This window comes from Cervus canadensis, chromosome 4 (assembly GCF_019320065.1).
Source record: "Cervus canadensis isolate Bull #8, Minnesota chromosome 4, ASM1932006v1, whole genome shotgun sequence".
Taxonomy (NCBI): Eukaryota; Metazoa; Chordata; class Mammalia; order Artiodactyla; family Cervidae; genus Cervus; species Cervus canadensis.
The window spans coordinates 1,054,764-1,071,456 of record NC_057389.1 but is presented as its reverse complement, the minus strand read 5'-3'; the positions used below and the strand labels follow the sequence as shown (position 1 = coordinate 1,071,456).

The 16,693-nt window shown below is 38.5% G+C and overlaps 1 protein-coding gene across 1 annotated transcript in view; it reads left to right on the top strand.

Annotated features, from left to right (window-relative positions):
• Nucleotides 1-16,693, top strand: part of CAMK4 (calcium/calmodulin dependent protein kinase IV) — a 246,675-nt gene that overhangs the window by 109,438 nt on the left and 120,544 nt on the right. Inside the window, exon 2 of the mRNA XM_043464487.1 lies at nucleotides 12,115-12,193. Within this exon, the coding sequence (XP_043320422.1) occupies nucleotides 12,115-12,193 (79 nt within the window). The remainder of the gene's footprint in view (nucleotides 1-12,114; nucleotides 12,194-16,693) is intronic.

Below are 16,693 nucleotides of genomic sequence, written 5' to 3'. Positions count from 1 at the left end.
ATCATGGTAATCCAAGTCTATGCCCCGACCAGTAATGCTGAAGAAGCTGAACAGTTCTATGAAGACCTACAAGACCTTGTAGAACTAACACCCAAAACAGATGTCCTTTTCATTATAGGGGACTGGAATGCAAAAGTAGGAAGTCAAGAACTACCTGGAGTAACAGGTAAATTTGGCCTTGAAGTACAGAATGAAGCAGGGCAAAGGCTAACAGGGTTTTGCCAAGAGAACACACTGGTCATAGCAAACTGTCTCTTCCAACAACACAAGAGAAGACTCTACACATGGACATCACCAAATGGTCAACACCAAAATCAGATTGATTATATTCTTTGCAGCCAAAGATGGACAAACTATACAGTCAGCAAAAACAAGACTGGGAGCTGACTGTGGCTCAGATCATGAACACCTTATTGCCAAATTCAGACTGAAATTGAAGAAAGTCAAGAAAACCACTAGACCATTCAGGTATGACCTAAATCAATTCCCTAATGACTATACAGTGGAAGTGAGAAATAGATTTAAGGGACTAGATCTGATAGACAGAGTGCCTGATGAACTATGGATAAGGTTCATGACATTGTACAGGAGACAGGAATCAAGACCATCCCCAAGAAAAAGAAATACAAAAAAGCAAAATGGCTGTCTGAGAAGGCCTTACAAATAGTTGTGAAAAGAAGGGACGCGAAAAGCAAAGGAGAAAAGGAAAGATATACCCATTTGAATGCAGAGTTCCAAAGAACAGCAAGGAGAGATAAGAAAGCCTTCCTCAGTGACCAATGCAAAGAAATAGAGGAAAACAGTAGAATGGGAGAGACTAGAGATCTCTTCAAGAAAATTAGACACACCAAGGAAGCATTTCATGCAAAGATGGGCTCAATAAAGGACAGAAATGGTATGGACCTAACAGAAGCAGAAGATATTAAGAAGAGGTGGCAAGAATACACAGAAGAACTGTACATAAAAGATCTTCATGACCCAGATAATCACAAAGGTGTGATCACTCACCTAGAGCCAGACATCCTGGAAAGTGAAGTCAAGTGGGCCTTAGGAAGCATCACTACGAACAAAGCTAGTGGAGGTGATGGAATTCCAGTTGAGATATTTCAAATCCTGAAAGATGATGCTGTGAAAGTGCTGCACTCAATATGCCAGCAAATTTTGAAAACTCAGCAGTGGCCACAGGACTGGAAAAGGTCAGTTTTCATTCCAACCCCAAAGAAAGGCAATCCCAAAGAATGCTCAAACTGCTGCACGATTGCACTCATCTCCCATTCTAGTAAAGTAATGCCTAAAATTCTCCAAACCAGTCTTCAGCAATACATGAACCATGAACTTCCAAATGTTCAAGCTGGATTTAGAAAAGACTGAGGAACCAGAGATCAAATTGCCAACATCTGACGGATATCGAAAAAGCAAGAGAGTTCCAGAAAAACATCTATTTCTACATTATTGACTATGCCAAAGCCTTTGACCGTGTGGATCACAATAAACTGTGGGAAAATCTGAAAGAGATCGGCATACCAGACCACCTGACCTGCCTCCTGAGAGACCTGTATGCCAGTCAGGAAGCAATAGTTAGAGCTGGACATGGAACAAGAGACTGGTTCCAAATAGGAAAAGGAGTACATCAAGCCTGTATATTGGCACCCTGCTTATTTAACTTATATGCAGAGTACATCATGAGAAATGTTGGGATGGAAGAAGCACAGCTGGAATCAAGATTGCCGGGAGAAATATCAATAACCTCAGATATGCAGATGACACCACCCTTAGGGCAGAAAGTGAAGAGGAACTAAAGAGCCTCTTGATGAAAGTGAAAGAGGAGAGTGAAGAAGTTGGCTTAAAGCTCAACATTCAGAAAACTAAGATCATGGCATCTGGTCCCATCACTTCATGGCAAATAGATGGGGAAACAGTGGAAACAGTGACTGACTTTATTTTTGGGGGCTCCAAAATCACTGCAGATGGTGACTGCAGCCATGAAATTAAAAGATGCTTACTCCTTGGAAGAAGAGTTATGACCAACCTAGACAGCATATTGAAAAGCAGAGACATTTCTTTGCCAACAAATGTCTGTCTAGTCAAGGCTATGGTTTTTCCAGTGGTCATGTATGGATGTGAGAGTTGGACTGTGAATAAAGCTGAGCACCGAAGAATTGATGCTTTTGAACTGTGGTGTTGAAGACTCTTGAGAGTCCCTTGGACTGCAAGGATTTCCAACCAGTCCATCCTAAAGGAAATCAGTCCTGAATATTCATTGGAAGGACTGATGTTGAAGCTGAAACTCCAATACTTTGGCCACCTGATGTGAAGAACTGACTCATTTGAAGAGACCCTTATGCTAGGAAAGACTGACGGCAGGAGGAGAAGGGGATGACAGAAGATGAGATGGTTGGATGGCATCACCGACTTAATGGACATGGGTTTGGGTGAACTCTGGGAGTTGGTGATAGACAGGGAGCCCCGGTGTGCTGTGGTTCATGGGGTCGCAAAGAGTTGGACACAACTGAGTGACTGAACTGAACTGAGGCTTAAGTGAGGGTGTGGAGGTTGGATTAGATGGATATGTATTAAATATATCATAGTAGAAGATATGGAATAAATGGAAATGGGACTGGCAGTGAAGGATAGATGTGTGAAGGAAGAGCTGTAGCTGTCCTCGTTACATTGTGGTGTTACGTGGTTGCCTGGAAATTCAATTCTTTGTGTGCCGCATGCACACAGAGAGAAAAGAAAAATAAAGTCTTCATAGAAAGTTTGAATCATTGATACTAAAGGCCAACTGCAGAGGCATTAAATATTTTGAAGCAAACAAAGCAAAGGACTAACAGGAATATTAAAACCTTTTATATGTACAATTTTTACTGTTTTGTCACTTTGTGATTGAGAATGAATACTTGAGGCAACCTGATAATTTGGAACTGTTTTTTATGTACTTTGTGATGGCCAAAATTCAGCATTTGAATTCAAAGCTTCTTGAGCTCTTAGTTTATCTTAGGACAGGAGTTTTGTTAAATTTTTGAAACAAAGGGGGTCATGTTTCAGCCAGTCCTTACAGATTCAGGCACTAAGAATCAAGTCACAAATAGGTTCTGTGAGGCAAATGTTGAAAACAAGTTACAGATGAGCAGGGTTGTAAGAAAACTGGAGGCACACTAAGCAGAGAATATAAAAATGATCTGGGCTGGTGATCAGAGTTGAGAAGTTAAGCACTTGGCAATGTGTGCAGGTCTTGAGGAAATAAGTATAAATCAGGAAATAGATATAAAATACCCTGGATGTAGACTAAGCTGAACCTCCAGGTGAAATGACAGCTGGGAATCTGTCAGGGAGAAAACTACAAGGGTCACTGTGAGCCCCTGAATAGCAGGACTTGCTGTGACCCCGGTACTGGGATGGGGGGCTTGCCCTGCCCCCAGAGGAGTGAGCAGGAAACGAAGAGGGGGGGGCAGCTGTGGACAGACCCCGAACCAGACTTACTAAAACTTTGGGCCTTGAACTCTTTTTTAAGGTCTGATATTCAATAACATTTCTCAATATGAGATCTTTGAGATTTAAAACTGTAAACTTTCATTGACTTGGAAAAGCTCCAGGTCTAATAACAACTTTCTAAATTCTAAAGATTAGCCATTCTTCAAGTTGTAGGTCGAAAAATGCCAAAACAGTAATTAAGTCATTTCAGCATTTTTTTTCTTCTGTGTTTTGCTGGTTTAAGGTTTAGATGCTTTCTTTTTCTTTAATCTTTGCTGACCAAGGAGTGTCTTGAAACATTTAATTAGTGAAGAACATTGAGGAATCGCAGCTGACAGAGGTAGAGAAGGAAACAGTGGACACCTGTCATTGAACTCGCAGAGACTTTGACTTTTCAGGCTCCTGTTCCTGAATGTGACTCTACTTTCACCCCGAAGAAGTATCAAATTTTGAGATTCTAACCAGTCTTCTTGAATAATTCATCTAATAAAAAATCAATGAAAAGAATAGGCTTGTTAAATGACAGCAAGTCAATCATGTGGAAGAAATATGATGCTATAGAGAGTTGCACAGATGTTTTCAGCATCTGATTGATAGTTCTTATAATTCACATCTTCCCTCTTAAACCTTTTCATAATGAACATTTGGAGGATCTATTTTGCAAGCACATATGTACCTTGGAAATAAGAAATTTAAAAGTCAAATTCAAAAACAAGCAGAAGAATAAGAAATGAATTGAAATGTTTAGAAATGATTAATATTTTGACATAACTATATTCTTTATCCAAACACTTTCAGCATCAGAAAAAGATAACAAGAATCTTTGGTTCCATTTTAAGACTCCTTCCATTGAAAAAATAGGTGAAAGTTTTGAATGACTTACAAGGCTAATATCCTTAGCAAAGACAGTTTTACATGGCCGTAAAGCATGTCATTACAGAGACACAGCTGGGCCAAAACAACGAAGTAGCAAACAGCCCTTCCAGACTTCTACATTTTAAGAGATTTCATACCTGAAGTTCTCTTGCATTTCCAGCAGATTTAAGATTTGATGCTAAGGGAAGCCAAGCTCTATTGCTTCAGCCCAGTGACAAATGTCCACTAGGTCCTTTCCCAGAAAGCCAGACTCTAATTTTTAACCTCCCTTAATGGGAGAATGCCAGTGATTATAAATTGTCTTAACATTGCACAGTCATCCCAATTCCCTAAAACACTGATGTGAATCCAGACATCAGAGTTCCTGCTTCTGGTCTGAAGCAGATTTGCCCTCTGCCTGGCCTTCCGAGAGCACTGGGATATCTGTCTCTCTGCTCGTGGGTGGGCAGTTATGTCAGTGCACTTGGATTTCTTTTGAAGGGAAAATAAGACCAATCTTTAGCCAATCTTGTTTATTTAAAAGAAGAAAAGATAGAAAAGGGACTCTGCTTAAAATGTCTTCAGGAAAATAAATATTATATCTGGTGCTTTTCCCTCCACATCCATAAGTTCTGGCACACAGTGCCAGGTACCAACATCAAGTGCTTCAACAGCTTTACAGGGCAATGGTGTATGTGTATGCATTTTATATAGATATAAATGTGTATGGTATGTATATATATGTATATGGTATGATTGCTCAGTCGTGTCTGACTCTCTTTGCGATCCCATGGTCTATACAGTCCTTGGAGTTCTCCAGGCCAGAACACTAGAGTAGGTAGCCTTTCCCTTCTCCAGGGGATCTTACCAACTCAGGGACTGAACCCAGGTCTCCCACGTTGCAGGTGGATTGGTCGCTCAACTGCAGTGTGGGAGAGCCGGTTCGATCTCTGGGTCGGCAAGATCCCCGGGAAAAGGGGCAGGCTACCACTCCAGTGTTCTCTACACCGTACACATTGGCGTGCACGCGTTCTCAGTCACTTCAGTCATGTCTGAAGTCTTTGTGACCCTATGGGCTGTAGCCGTTCAGGCTCCTCTGTCCATCGGGTTCTCCAGGCAAGAAGACTGGAGTGGGTTGCCATGCCCTTCTCCAGGGGATCTTCCCAACCCAGGGATCAAACCTGCATCTCCCGCATTTCCTGCATTGCAGGTGGATTCTTTCCCCACGGAGCCACCTGGAAAGCCCTACTATGTGCACTCTATATAGGCTATATATTGTATGTATATATAATAGCATATACCTAGTATCATGGTCATCGTATACACATGTTGTATGTGGTTTTACACATGCATGACAGGTTTGACTACTTTCTCTGCAGTGAAACATAGTAGTCGACATTTTTAACCTTTTAAAAATTATCCACCATATCAGACAAGGCTGGACCTAAAATGTGGTTTTGTTCCTAAATTTTTTTGAAAGAAAACTAATTTGAAAATAGAAGTCAGGCCCAGACTTCAAAAAACTATGGACTTTCTTCACCAAAATCTTAGCATAAAAAAGTTCTAATTGAAATAATTTCTATAGTCTTTGGCCTGTTTGTTAAAGAATGTGTTACACAGGAATAGAAATGAGTAGTGAGTTTTTTCCAGCTGAATAAACCCATGAATATAAAATCTTCTGTGTAATCTCTCTGCTTCCTTTGTATCTCAAGAAATGTTATGGTAGTTCTCTTTATGCAATTTATCTTGAAATTTGGATACAACACTTTAACAAAAGATTCATTATGTATTAAAAATTTACTATTAATATACATATTTTTATTTTTATATGAACATACTGAAAGTGTGGTTTCTTTCTAAAATTACATTTATAGACATTAAATGATTTAAATTACTTGTTTTCATTTCAGCAAAGAATACAGAGTAAATTACTGAAGTATTATTTTCATTTACATTTATTTAGGTTGTTCTGTTCTTTTAATCTATCCATCCTTTAAAAAGTTATTTCTAAAATTATAACTATTTGAGGTGATGGATATATTAATTAATTGTGGCAAAAATTTTGCAATATATATACCAAATCATTATATATATATATATATATATATATGTATATGTGTATATATATGTGTATACATATATATACACCTTAAATTTGCATAATGTTATATATCAATTTTATCTCAGTACTGCTGGGAAAAAATTAGTCCTGTTAATGTTAACAACTTACTTAGCAAAATAAATTGGACATTCTTATAGGATTCTAATATACGAATTTTATTTAATTTTTAAGTTACTTCTAGCATACTTGTATCTTGAGATTGATTAGACAAGAATGCATTTTGTTAAAATTTCTTTGAAAGCTTTTCTTATGATAATTTATATATTGGAATTAGTGATAGGTTAATGTGATAAGTAAATTAAGGAATGGATGCTATTTAATATAGATTCTTTTGCATTAATTTTTGATATTCAGTTCAGTTCAGTTCAGTCGCTCAGTCATGTCCGACTCTTTGCGACCCCGTGAACCGCAGCACGCCAGGCCTCCCTGTCCATCACCAACTCCTGGAGTTTACTCAAACCCATGTCCATTGAGTCGGTGATGCCATCCAACCATCTCATCCTCTGTCATCCCCTTCTCCTCCTGCCCTCAATCTTTCCCAGCATCAGGGTCTTTTCCAATGAGTCAGCTCTTCCCATCAGGTGGCCAGAGTATTGGAGTTTCAGCATCAACATTAGTCCTTCCAATGAACACCCAAAACTGATCTCCTTTGGATTTCCTTGCAGTCCAAGGGACTCTCAAGAGTCTTGTCCAACACCACAGTTCAAAAGCATCAATTCTTCGGTGCTCAGCTTTCTTCACAGTCCAGCTCTCCCATCCATACATGACTACTGGAAAAACCATAGCCTTGACTAGACGGACCTTTGTTGGCAAAGTAATGCCTCTGCTTTTTAATATGCTTCCTAGGTTGGTCATAACTTTCCTTCCAAGGAGTAAGCGTCTTTTAATTTCATGGCTGCAGTCACCATCCAGAGTGATTTTGGAGCCCCCCAAAATAAAGCCTGACACTGCTTCCACTGTTTCCCCATCTATTTGCCATGAAGTGATGGGACCAGATGCCATGATCTTAGTTTTCTGAATGTTGAGCTTTAAGCCAACTTCTTCACTCTCCTCTTTCACTTTCATCAAGAGGCTCTTTAGTTCTTCTTCACTTTCTTCCATAAGGGTGGTGTCATCTGCATATCTGAGGTTATTGATATTTCTCCCGGCAATCTTGATTCCAGCTTGTGCTTCATCTAGCCCAACATTTCTCATGATGTACTCTGCATATCAGTTAAATAAGCAGGGTGCCAATATACAGGCTTGATGTACTCCTTTCCCTATTTGGAACCAGTCTGTTGTTCCATTTCCAGTTCTAACTGTTGCTTTCTGACCTGCATACAGGTTTCTCAAGAGAATATTAATTTTGCAGTTATATAAAATTAAAATTAAATTTTCATTTTCTTCAGTGTTTGCAAATCACTTCCCTTTATATTAAGTGGAGTCATGCAGTTTATATCCTTTGGACCCTGGCTTCTTTCACTTAGGATGCTATATTAGATAATCATCCATGTTGTTGTCTGATTCTTGTTCATTTCTTTTTATTTATGGATAGTATTCTACTCATTTCTCAGCTGAGGGATATGGGAGTTGTTTGCAGTGTTTCCTGATTAATAATAAGCTGCTATAAAGATTCGTGTTCAAGTTTGTGAACGAACATAGCTTTCAATCGCATGGTATTCTTAATTTTATAAGAAACTGCCAAGCTGTTTTCCAAAGTGGCTGCATCATTGCTCACTTCTTCGGCGGTGTATGAGCCCAGTGCTCTGCATCTGGCTTTGCCAGTCATGATACTCTCTCTTTTCTTAGGTGTTCCAGGACGAGTGTAGTTGTATCTCTTTGTGGTTTTAATTTACATTACCCTGATGTCTAATGGTGTTGAGCATCTTTCTTTGTGCTTTTTGCCATTCATATATTTTCTTTGGTGAGGTATATATTCCAGTCTCTGGCCCATCTTAAACATGCATTATTTTCTTACTACTGGACTTAGTTTCTAATTCTAGAGACAAGTCCTTTATCAGATATATGATTATAAAAAATTTCTCACTGTCAGTGACTTTCAAAAGGCAAGCTTTCTTAAGGTAAATGAAGTCCAGTTTATTTGTTCTTTCAATTACTGCACTTTTGGTTGTGAGTTTCCCAGGTGGTGCTAGTGGTAAAGAACCTGCCTGCCTATGCAGGAGACATGAGACTTGGGTTCAATCTCTGGGTCGGGAAGATCTACTTGAGAAGGGAATGGCAACCCTCTCCAGTATTCTTGCCTGGAGAATCCCATGAGTTGAGGAGCCTGCTGGGCTACAGTCCAGCAAAGAGTCGGACATAACTGAAGTGACTTAGCACACACTTTTGATTGTGTATGTAAGAAATCGTTTCCTAACTAATGGTCAGAAATCTTTCTTCTTCTTCTTTTTTTTTTTTCAGAATTATGTACAATTAAGTACAAGTGGTTTTGCACTTGTACTTATGATCCATTGAGTAATTTTTTGGTAGAGTGGTGCTTGGATAAAGGCTTTTTGTTTTGCCTTTGTTTTTTGCATATATGTATCCAGTTATTCCAGCACTATTTATTGTTGGAGGGACTGTAACTTTCTCCACTGAATTGCCTATTTACCTTTCTCCACTAAATTGCCTGTTTACCTTTGTCAGAAACCAATTAGACATGTATATGTATAACTATTTCTGGATTCTTTTTTCCATTCCACTTATCTACAAGTCTATTCTTCCTTCAATACCACTCTCTTTATACTGTCAGGAAATAGAGGCTATGAATGTATTAACTTCAAGAAGAAGGTATATTCTGCTGTTTTGCGTAGTGTTCTCTAAAAGTCATTTAGCTTAGTTTGGTTGATAATGTTGTTCATATCCTCCATATCTTTGGTGGTAATTTTTCTGCTTTCTCTGTTAACTGCTGAGAGAGTGCAGTGATGTCTCCAACTGTATTTGGGGGGTTGTCTATTTCTCCTTTCAGTTGTATCAGCTTTTGCTTCCTGTATTTTGAAGTTCTGTTGTTAGGTGCATACACTCTGACCTTTGTAATGTCCTTTGGGGGAATTGCCCTCTTAACATTATAATTAAGCCATGTTCATCTCTGTCTTTATTCTGAAGTCTGGTTGGCATGATTTTAATGGAGTTACCCCTGCTTTGTTTAGTGTTTGCATAGTATCTCTTTTCTATCATTTTATTTTTAACCTTTTTACACTTTATATATCAAATGGGTATATTATAAACAATGTAGAGTTTGGTCTTGGTTTTTTCATGTAATATGATGGTCTTTTTTTTTGAACCTGAAGTAATAAATTGTTCATTAGAAGCAAATCACTGACTGAAGGAGTTTATACATGTCCAAAATTGTGGAAGGTACCCTAGAGTGGTAGATTTTGAGCATAAACAAAATTTCCCTAAAACAATATGGAATTATCTGTTCGGATCATGGCTACAAATTGAGGCTGAAGATTAAGTGCAGTCTGTTTTAGCATGTGACTGATGATCTTTGTTTTTTAATTGATATGCTTATAAAGTTCACATTTGATGTAATATTTATATGATGGGACTAAAATATACCATATTGTAAGTTGTTTTGTTTTTAATCTCTTCTTTTGTTTTGTCCCCCAAGTACTTCATTATTGATTCCATTTTAGCTTCCTTATTGACTTTTTTATTTTAAAAATTTTATTTTGTTTTGTAAAAATTTTAGTTTTTATTTCACTCATTGCCCTGGGTTGTATAGTATACATCTTTAGTTAATCAGAGTCTACTATAGAAAAAGGCACACTACTTAACCTGCGGTATGAGGGTTTAGCAGGATTTTCTCACTTTCTTCCCCTACTCTTTGTGCCATGTTGTCATACCTCTTACTTCTACATACACTGTAAACACAATGAGTTGTTAGTGTTTTTGCTTTACATAGAAATCATTTAGAGCAATTAAAAATAAAGTAGAATTTTATATTTACCTTCATTTATTCCATTGCAACTCTATTTCTTTGTGTATGTGATATGTCTTCCCCCCAAGTTTTTAAGTGTGTTGGAATTGTTCTTACCTATTAACATTTACATCACCAATTCCTGACTCTTGGAGGCTCTTAAAAATTTAATGTGCAAAGGTAGCTAGGAATATGTTTGATTTGTAAATTTCTTTTGTTCTTAGAATTTCTGAACCATTAGAGTGAATGTATCATAAGATACCTTCCTTAGTCCTTTGGCCTAATCTTCAAAGTCTGACGAGTTTGCTTCAGCTGACCTTACTTTGAGATTTATCTGCAGTTCTCTCTCTGAGGTTGTCCTGAGCCTGTGTGGTGTCCTTCTGTCTCTGTCTTGTTCTCCTGCTCTCGTGACTGGAGAGGGTGCAGCGGGACCACAGTGCCCTGCTTTTAATGTTCCTTTTTAGTGACTTCACACGCGTGTCACATAGATAAAGATAGTTACTGAGTCTCTTCTTACCATTCTCCTTTACAGGTAAAAAGTTTCTGTACGTCTTCAAATTTTCTATAGAGGGATAAATCTGCTTTTTCTCTGTATATCTTTAACCATTTCAATAGTATTTTCTCCTGGACCTTTCACATAACCAATTTTGCTAGTGCATGTGTAAGTGGTAACAGTATTCACCAAAACAAAGGAACCAGTATCTCTATAGGGCTAACACTGGTTTTGGGAGAATAGCAGGGTACCAGCTATTGGTCCTTTAATGGATCAGAAGTCCGGAGTCAATGATGAGAAAGTTAAAGAAGGAAAGAGGCTAATATTCCCTGGGTTACACAGCCGGCTTTCGCGTTTCAGGAAATCAGCCAGAAATAGAGAGATAAAGAGAAAGAGAGGAAGAGAAAGAAAGAGAGAAAGACACGGGGATCCAAGCTCTGATGGAGCAAAGGTGTTTTAATCAACATGGTGTGGGCATATATACTGTCTTACAAGGTAGTTATTCTCAGCAAAGATAAAGATTAAAATTCCAGACTTACAAAACCTAAGTCGACCCTTATCAAAGAGAGAGAGTCGTAAACAATCACTTTTACCATATGGTTCATAAAAAGGAAGAGGGTACTTATCACCGTATTGAAAAACTAAGGAAGGACATGCCTGGATTCCTCAGCCCCGGGAAAGGCGTGCCTCTCCTCTTGATTCCTGAATATTCAGGAATTAATAAGGACCAGAGGATTCCTGACAGATCCAAAGCAGCACACAGGAAGCCTCATTTTTAATGCTTCCTGACACCGGTGATGTAGTGTAAATTCTCAAAGGCCCCCAAGTACCCTTGCCAAGTAGTGGAGACTTTCCTGACCTTCACGGCCTAGTGCTGGGCTGAAACCTCCCCCTGAAACCTCCCCCTGAAGCCATGACCTTTGTTGTACTCCAGGTGCCTGCCTTCAGGAAGGGTCAGAGGCTGTGAGACTGGGTAGAGGTCCTACAAAATCTGTGTTTACCTGAGGAGCGGGTTTGCTCCAGACGTGACTAAATGCAGCAGGTCACTTGTGCAGAGATGGACTAGAAGTAGAAAAGCAAACAGGAAATTGAGCGCAGTATCCTTAATTATACAGAAAAAGTCCTCTCAAGTCTGTCAAGTCCTGTAGTAGAATGTAAAACATTTGTCAGTTATGAGGGTAACTGCAAGAGATACTTATTTTCAAGCTTTCCCCTTAATTTCTTACGGAGAGCATAACATTTTCTTTTTGTCTTTTTTTCCCCCTCAAGGGGTGCTACATCCATTGTGTACAGATGCAAACAGAAGGGGACCCAGAAGCCTTATGCTCTCAAAGTGTTAAAGAAAACAGTAAGTTTATTTCATTATATAATAACGTCTCTAAGGGATACGTGACCTGAGAAGCCAGGAGCCCTGATCCAAAGGACAAAGGGCCAGAGAACTGAGATGTGCAGCTCACTCGCTTGGATCATGTTTGTGAAAGGACAGCCGGATGAGTTGTTTTCTGATGGAAACTGTGATTCTTTGAAAGCAGCTGGATCCCAAGTTAGATATGGCTGTGGGGGAGAGAAGTAGGGAATGGAAAAAGATTTAGAGTTTCCAGGTAAACTTTGCTTTGTATACCTGTCATGTTTGCAGAGATATATATTTAATCTCCAATCACTTAATGTATCACTTAATGTACTAGAAAAGCTTGCTATTTAAAAACACCCAAATGAAACACAAATAGAAGCATTTGTTAAAGAAGTCATCAGCTTCTAACTTGATTTTCAGATGGTGCTTTTGCTTCAGTAAACTGCAATCAGACAAATGCTAATGTATCTGGGACTTAATCTGCTCATCTAAAAAGTTTATATTTGAATAAGAAGGAAGGATTTTGTTATCATATTGGTTTTTGTTTTTTTTCCCCTTACTTGTAGATGAGCTGAGGGGGCAAAGGTTACTTAGGCTCATCTCCAGTAAGTACGAAATGCTAAGGTGAGAGGTCAAAATTCAGATACCAGTATGTAATACTGGCATTTTATACTCTGGTGCCTCAGGGGGGATTTGTCATTGTAATGCCCTACTTATACTTTCTGTCCTTAGGTAAATTTCCCCTTATAAAACCACGAAAGACAGTATATTCTTTTGTAGTGAATCCTTCCTTTGTCAAATTTTATGTGAGCAAATATGTGAAATATATATACTTCTGAAAACCCAGCTGTAACATATGCTGAGAAGAGACATATCATAACTTTTGAAATCAAATAATACCTCTTTGAGGCCAAGGTTTTTTTTCACAAAGGCAACTTAATATCACCAGCTGTTGATGTATTGTCTGGCACAGGGAAATTTTAGACTCTCATGTAATGAGTAAGAGAATAATGGCACAAGGTATTCAGTCAAATAGAAGCAGAATGACATTTTGAAACAATCTGTTAGAATTTAAGGCCATTCAACTAACAAGAGCAGTGTAACTGAGGAAGGTAGTAGTTTAAATGGCAGTTGCTCCTAATAAGCTCTTTCTTCTGAATTTCCCATTTGCTGTAGGCGATGATTCCAGAATGCAGAGGGATCTTTTCCTCAGTAAGATTTGAAATTTTCTCTTAAATCAATTTCTTATAGTCACAAAATGTATTTGAACTAAGGAGTATTAAAATTTTATGAAAGAGAATTTTCTATTAAACATCTCAGTTCAGTTCAGTTCTGTCACTCAGCCGTGTCCGACTGCTTGCGACCCTGTGGACTGCAGCATGCCAGGCCTCCCTGTTCATCACCAACTCCTGGAGCTTGCTCAACTCATGTTAAACATCTACTTTTATGAAAATTATTTAGCATGCTTTAGCAGTGGTCACACAAGAGATGTTTTTGGACTTGGTTGTATCTTTTCTTAATGGTTAAAAAATTGTCAGTAAAATTTGTGTGTGGTTATTTTATTTTCATAGTTGAGGAAACTATAAAAGGCACTAGCTATATAAACATCTAGGAGAATAAGTATTCAGAAATGACTTGTGAATGCTCAGAATTGCCAAGGACAAAGGGTTGATTTAGTCAGTATTTGCTTATGTCAAAGATCTTTGGATGAATTGGAATAAGTGATAAGTGAAGACATTTGGTAGGTTCATGACTCTCATTCACTGGGAAAGTAAAGCTCAGATTTGCCCTGCCTGTCTACTCTTCTCCACCTCTCATGGAAGCATCTTCCTCAGAAGACAGGCAGAAAGAAGATGTGGATGAGAAGCAAGTGTCAGATGGCGCTGCAGAGCGTCACTGTGAGGCAGAGGTTGTCAGACACAGTTATTGAGGTGTCAAATGGAATGATAGAAATCCCTGGAGAAGACTGAGCTTTGAACATGAGTTAGCTGGATTCCCAGCATTGTCTCCCGGAATCAGCCTTGCCCAGAGTTGTGTAAGCAAGAGGAATAGCAGGCAAAACCCCAAAGAGCAGTTGCCTCAGTGTTTAATTCTATAAGGTCACGAAGACAGAACTTCCTTCCCCAAAAGAAATGAGCAAAGCCTAAGAATCTATTTATAGAGGGAAAGTAACGCAGGGGAAGTGAAGTATTCTAGCAAATTCAGTTTATGATCTGCTCTTGAGGGGGAAAGGGGGGTTCAGAAAACTTGAACCATTTATGAAATCTATTTATTAGATTGAGCCACATAAAATTTCATCAGTTAAACTATTCTTGACCTATAAAAATGACAGTTATGTGGTTCAACTGACAACTTTGGGGCTACTATATTACTTCACTGGATAATTCCTTGGGTCCTCATTTATGACCAGCCCTGAATTTAAGAGATTTGAAAGATTATTTACATCTATCTATCTATCTATCACTTCTCAACTATCTATGAGGATTCTTAGGTTTGATACAATAAACTACCATAAACTGGATGGCTTAGAACAATTAAAATTTTTTTTCCAGCTTTGAGTTCTAGAGTTCTGAAATCAGCGGGATAGCAGGGTTGGTTCCTTCTGCGGGCACTGAGGGAGCCTCTCTCCTGACTTCTGCAGACAGTCAGCGGTTCTGGGTGCTCCTTGATGGGCCGTTGCATCTCTGTTTTCATCACGTGGCAGTCTTCTTGCATGTCTTCCTACCATCGTCCCTCTCTGCATGTCTGTGTTCAAATTTCCTTCTTATAAAGACATCAGTTCTGTTGGATTAGGGGCCCACCCTACTCCAATATGAGCTCATCTTAAACTAACTACTCATATTTACAACAACTCATTCCCAAAGTCTCATTTTTAAGGATTAGGGGTTAGGAGTTCAACATATTTTGGAGAGGGATACAATTTCACCCAGAATACTATCTATAAAATAGCACCTCTAAGGTGAATTTCAAAATATTCCATTCAATAATCTATCTGAAGTTGAATAAAATTTTTGTCACAATGAAGAAGCTAATGAACATAAAACCCATCCATTTTATAGGTGATCAGATTCATATATAAATGTTTTTAAGTCAAAGAAAACTTTCCTATTTCTTCAACAAGTTAATTATTTGATACCAATAATCCTCTTTCCTGGGATCTGTTAAAGAGATTTTCAGGACAGTTTACCCAAATTTCATTTTGTGGCAATATTATGTTACTTTCTCATAGCTTAACTAGGAAGGATTTAGTTTATATTGGCAGTAAGGGACTTATTCCCCCTATAAAACACTCTGATTATCATTGCCAACCCATTAAGAACTCATATGTCTGGGTAAAAGACAAAGACTCTAATTAATCTATCAGAAGTCAGACTAAAGCATCTGCTCTCACGAATAAATCCATATTCCATCAGTGGATAGACACAGGACAGAGTTGATATGATAATAAACATAAAGTAAATTGTAACATTCAGACAGTTGGGTATTTTGGCTAATAAAACATTATTGCAGGAAATAAACAGTAATTATAACAAAAATATTTTAAATTACCATATATTTTATGTTGTTCAGCAATTCAATAATGTCCGACTCTTTGCGATCCCATGAACTGTAGCACGCCAGGCTTCCTTGTTCTTCACTATCTCTCGGAGTTTGCACAGACCTCGTGTCCATTGAATCAATGATGCTATCCAGCCATCTCATTCTCTCTCACCCCCTTATTCTGCCCTCAATCTTTCCCAGCATCAGGGTCTTTTCCTATGAGTCAGCTCTTCACATCAGGTTGCCAAAGTATTGGAGCTTCAGCATCAGTCGTTTCAGTGAATATTCGGGGTTGATTTCCTTTAGAATGGGCCAGTTCAATCTCCTTGCTGTCTTAAGACTCTCAAGAGTCTTCTCCAGCACTACAATTCGAGAGCATCAATTCTTCAGTACTCAGCTTTCTTTGTGGTCCAACTCTGACATCAGGACATGACTAATAGAAAAACCATACCTTTGACTATATGGACCTTTGTGGGCAAAGTGACATCTCTGCTTTTTAATATGGTGTCGAGATTTGTCATAGCTTTTCTTCCAAGGAGCAAGCGTTATGGCTTGCTTCATAGCTGCAGTCACAGTCTGCAGTGATTTTGGAGCCCAAGAAAATAAAATCTGTCAGTATTTTCATTTATTCCCTATCTATTTGTCATGAAGTGATGGGACCAGATGCCATGATCTTCTTTTTTTGAATATTGAGTTCTAAACCAGCTTTTTCCTTCTCCTGTTTCACCCTCATCAAGAAGCTCTTTAATTTCTCTTTGCTTTCTGCCATTAGGGTGGTCTCATCTGCATATCTGAGGTTACTGATATTTCTCCTGGCATTGATTCCAGACAGGAGAAATCTTGATTCCAGCTTGTGCTTCATCCAACCTGGCATTTCACATGATGTAGTCTGCATAAAAAGTGAAAAGTGAAAGTGAAGTCAGTCGTGTCTGACTCTTTGCGACTCCATGGACTGTA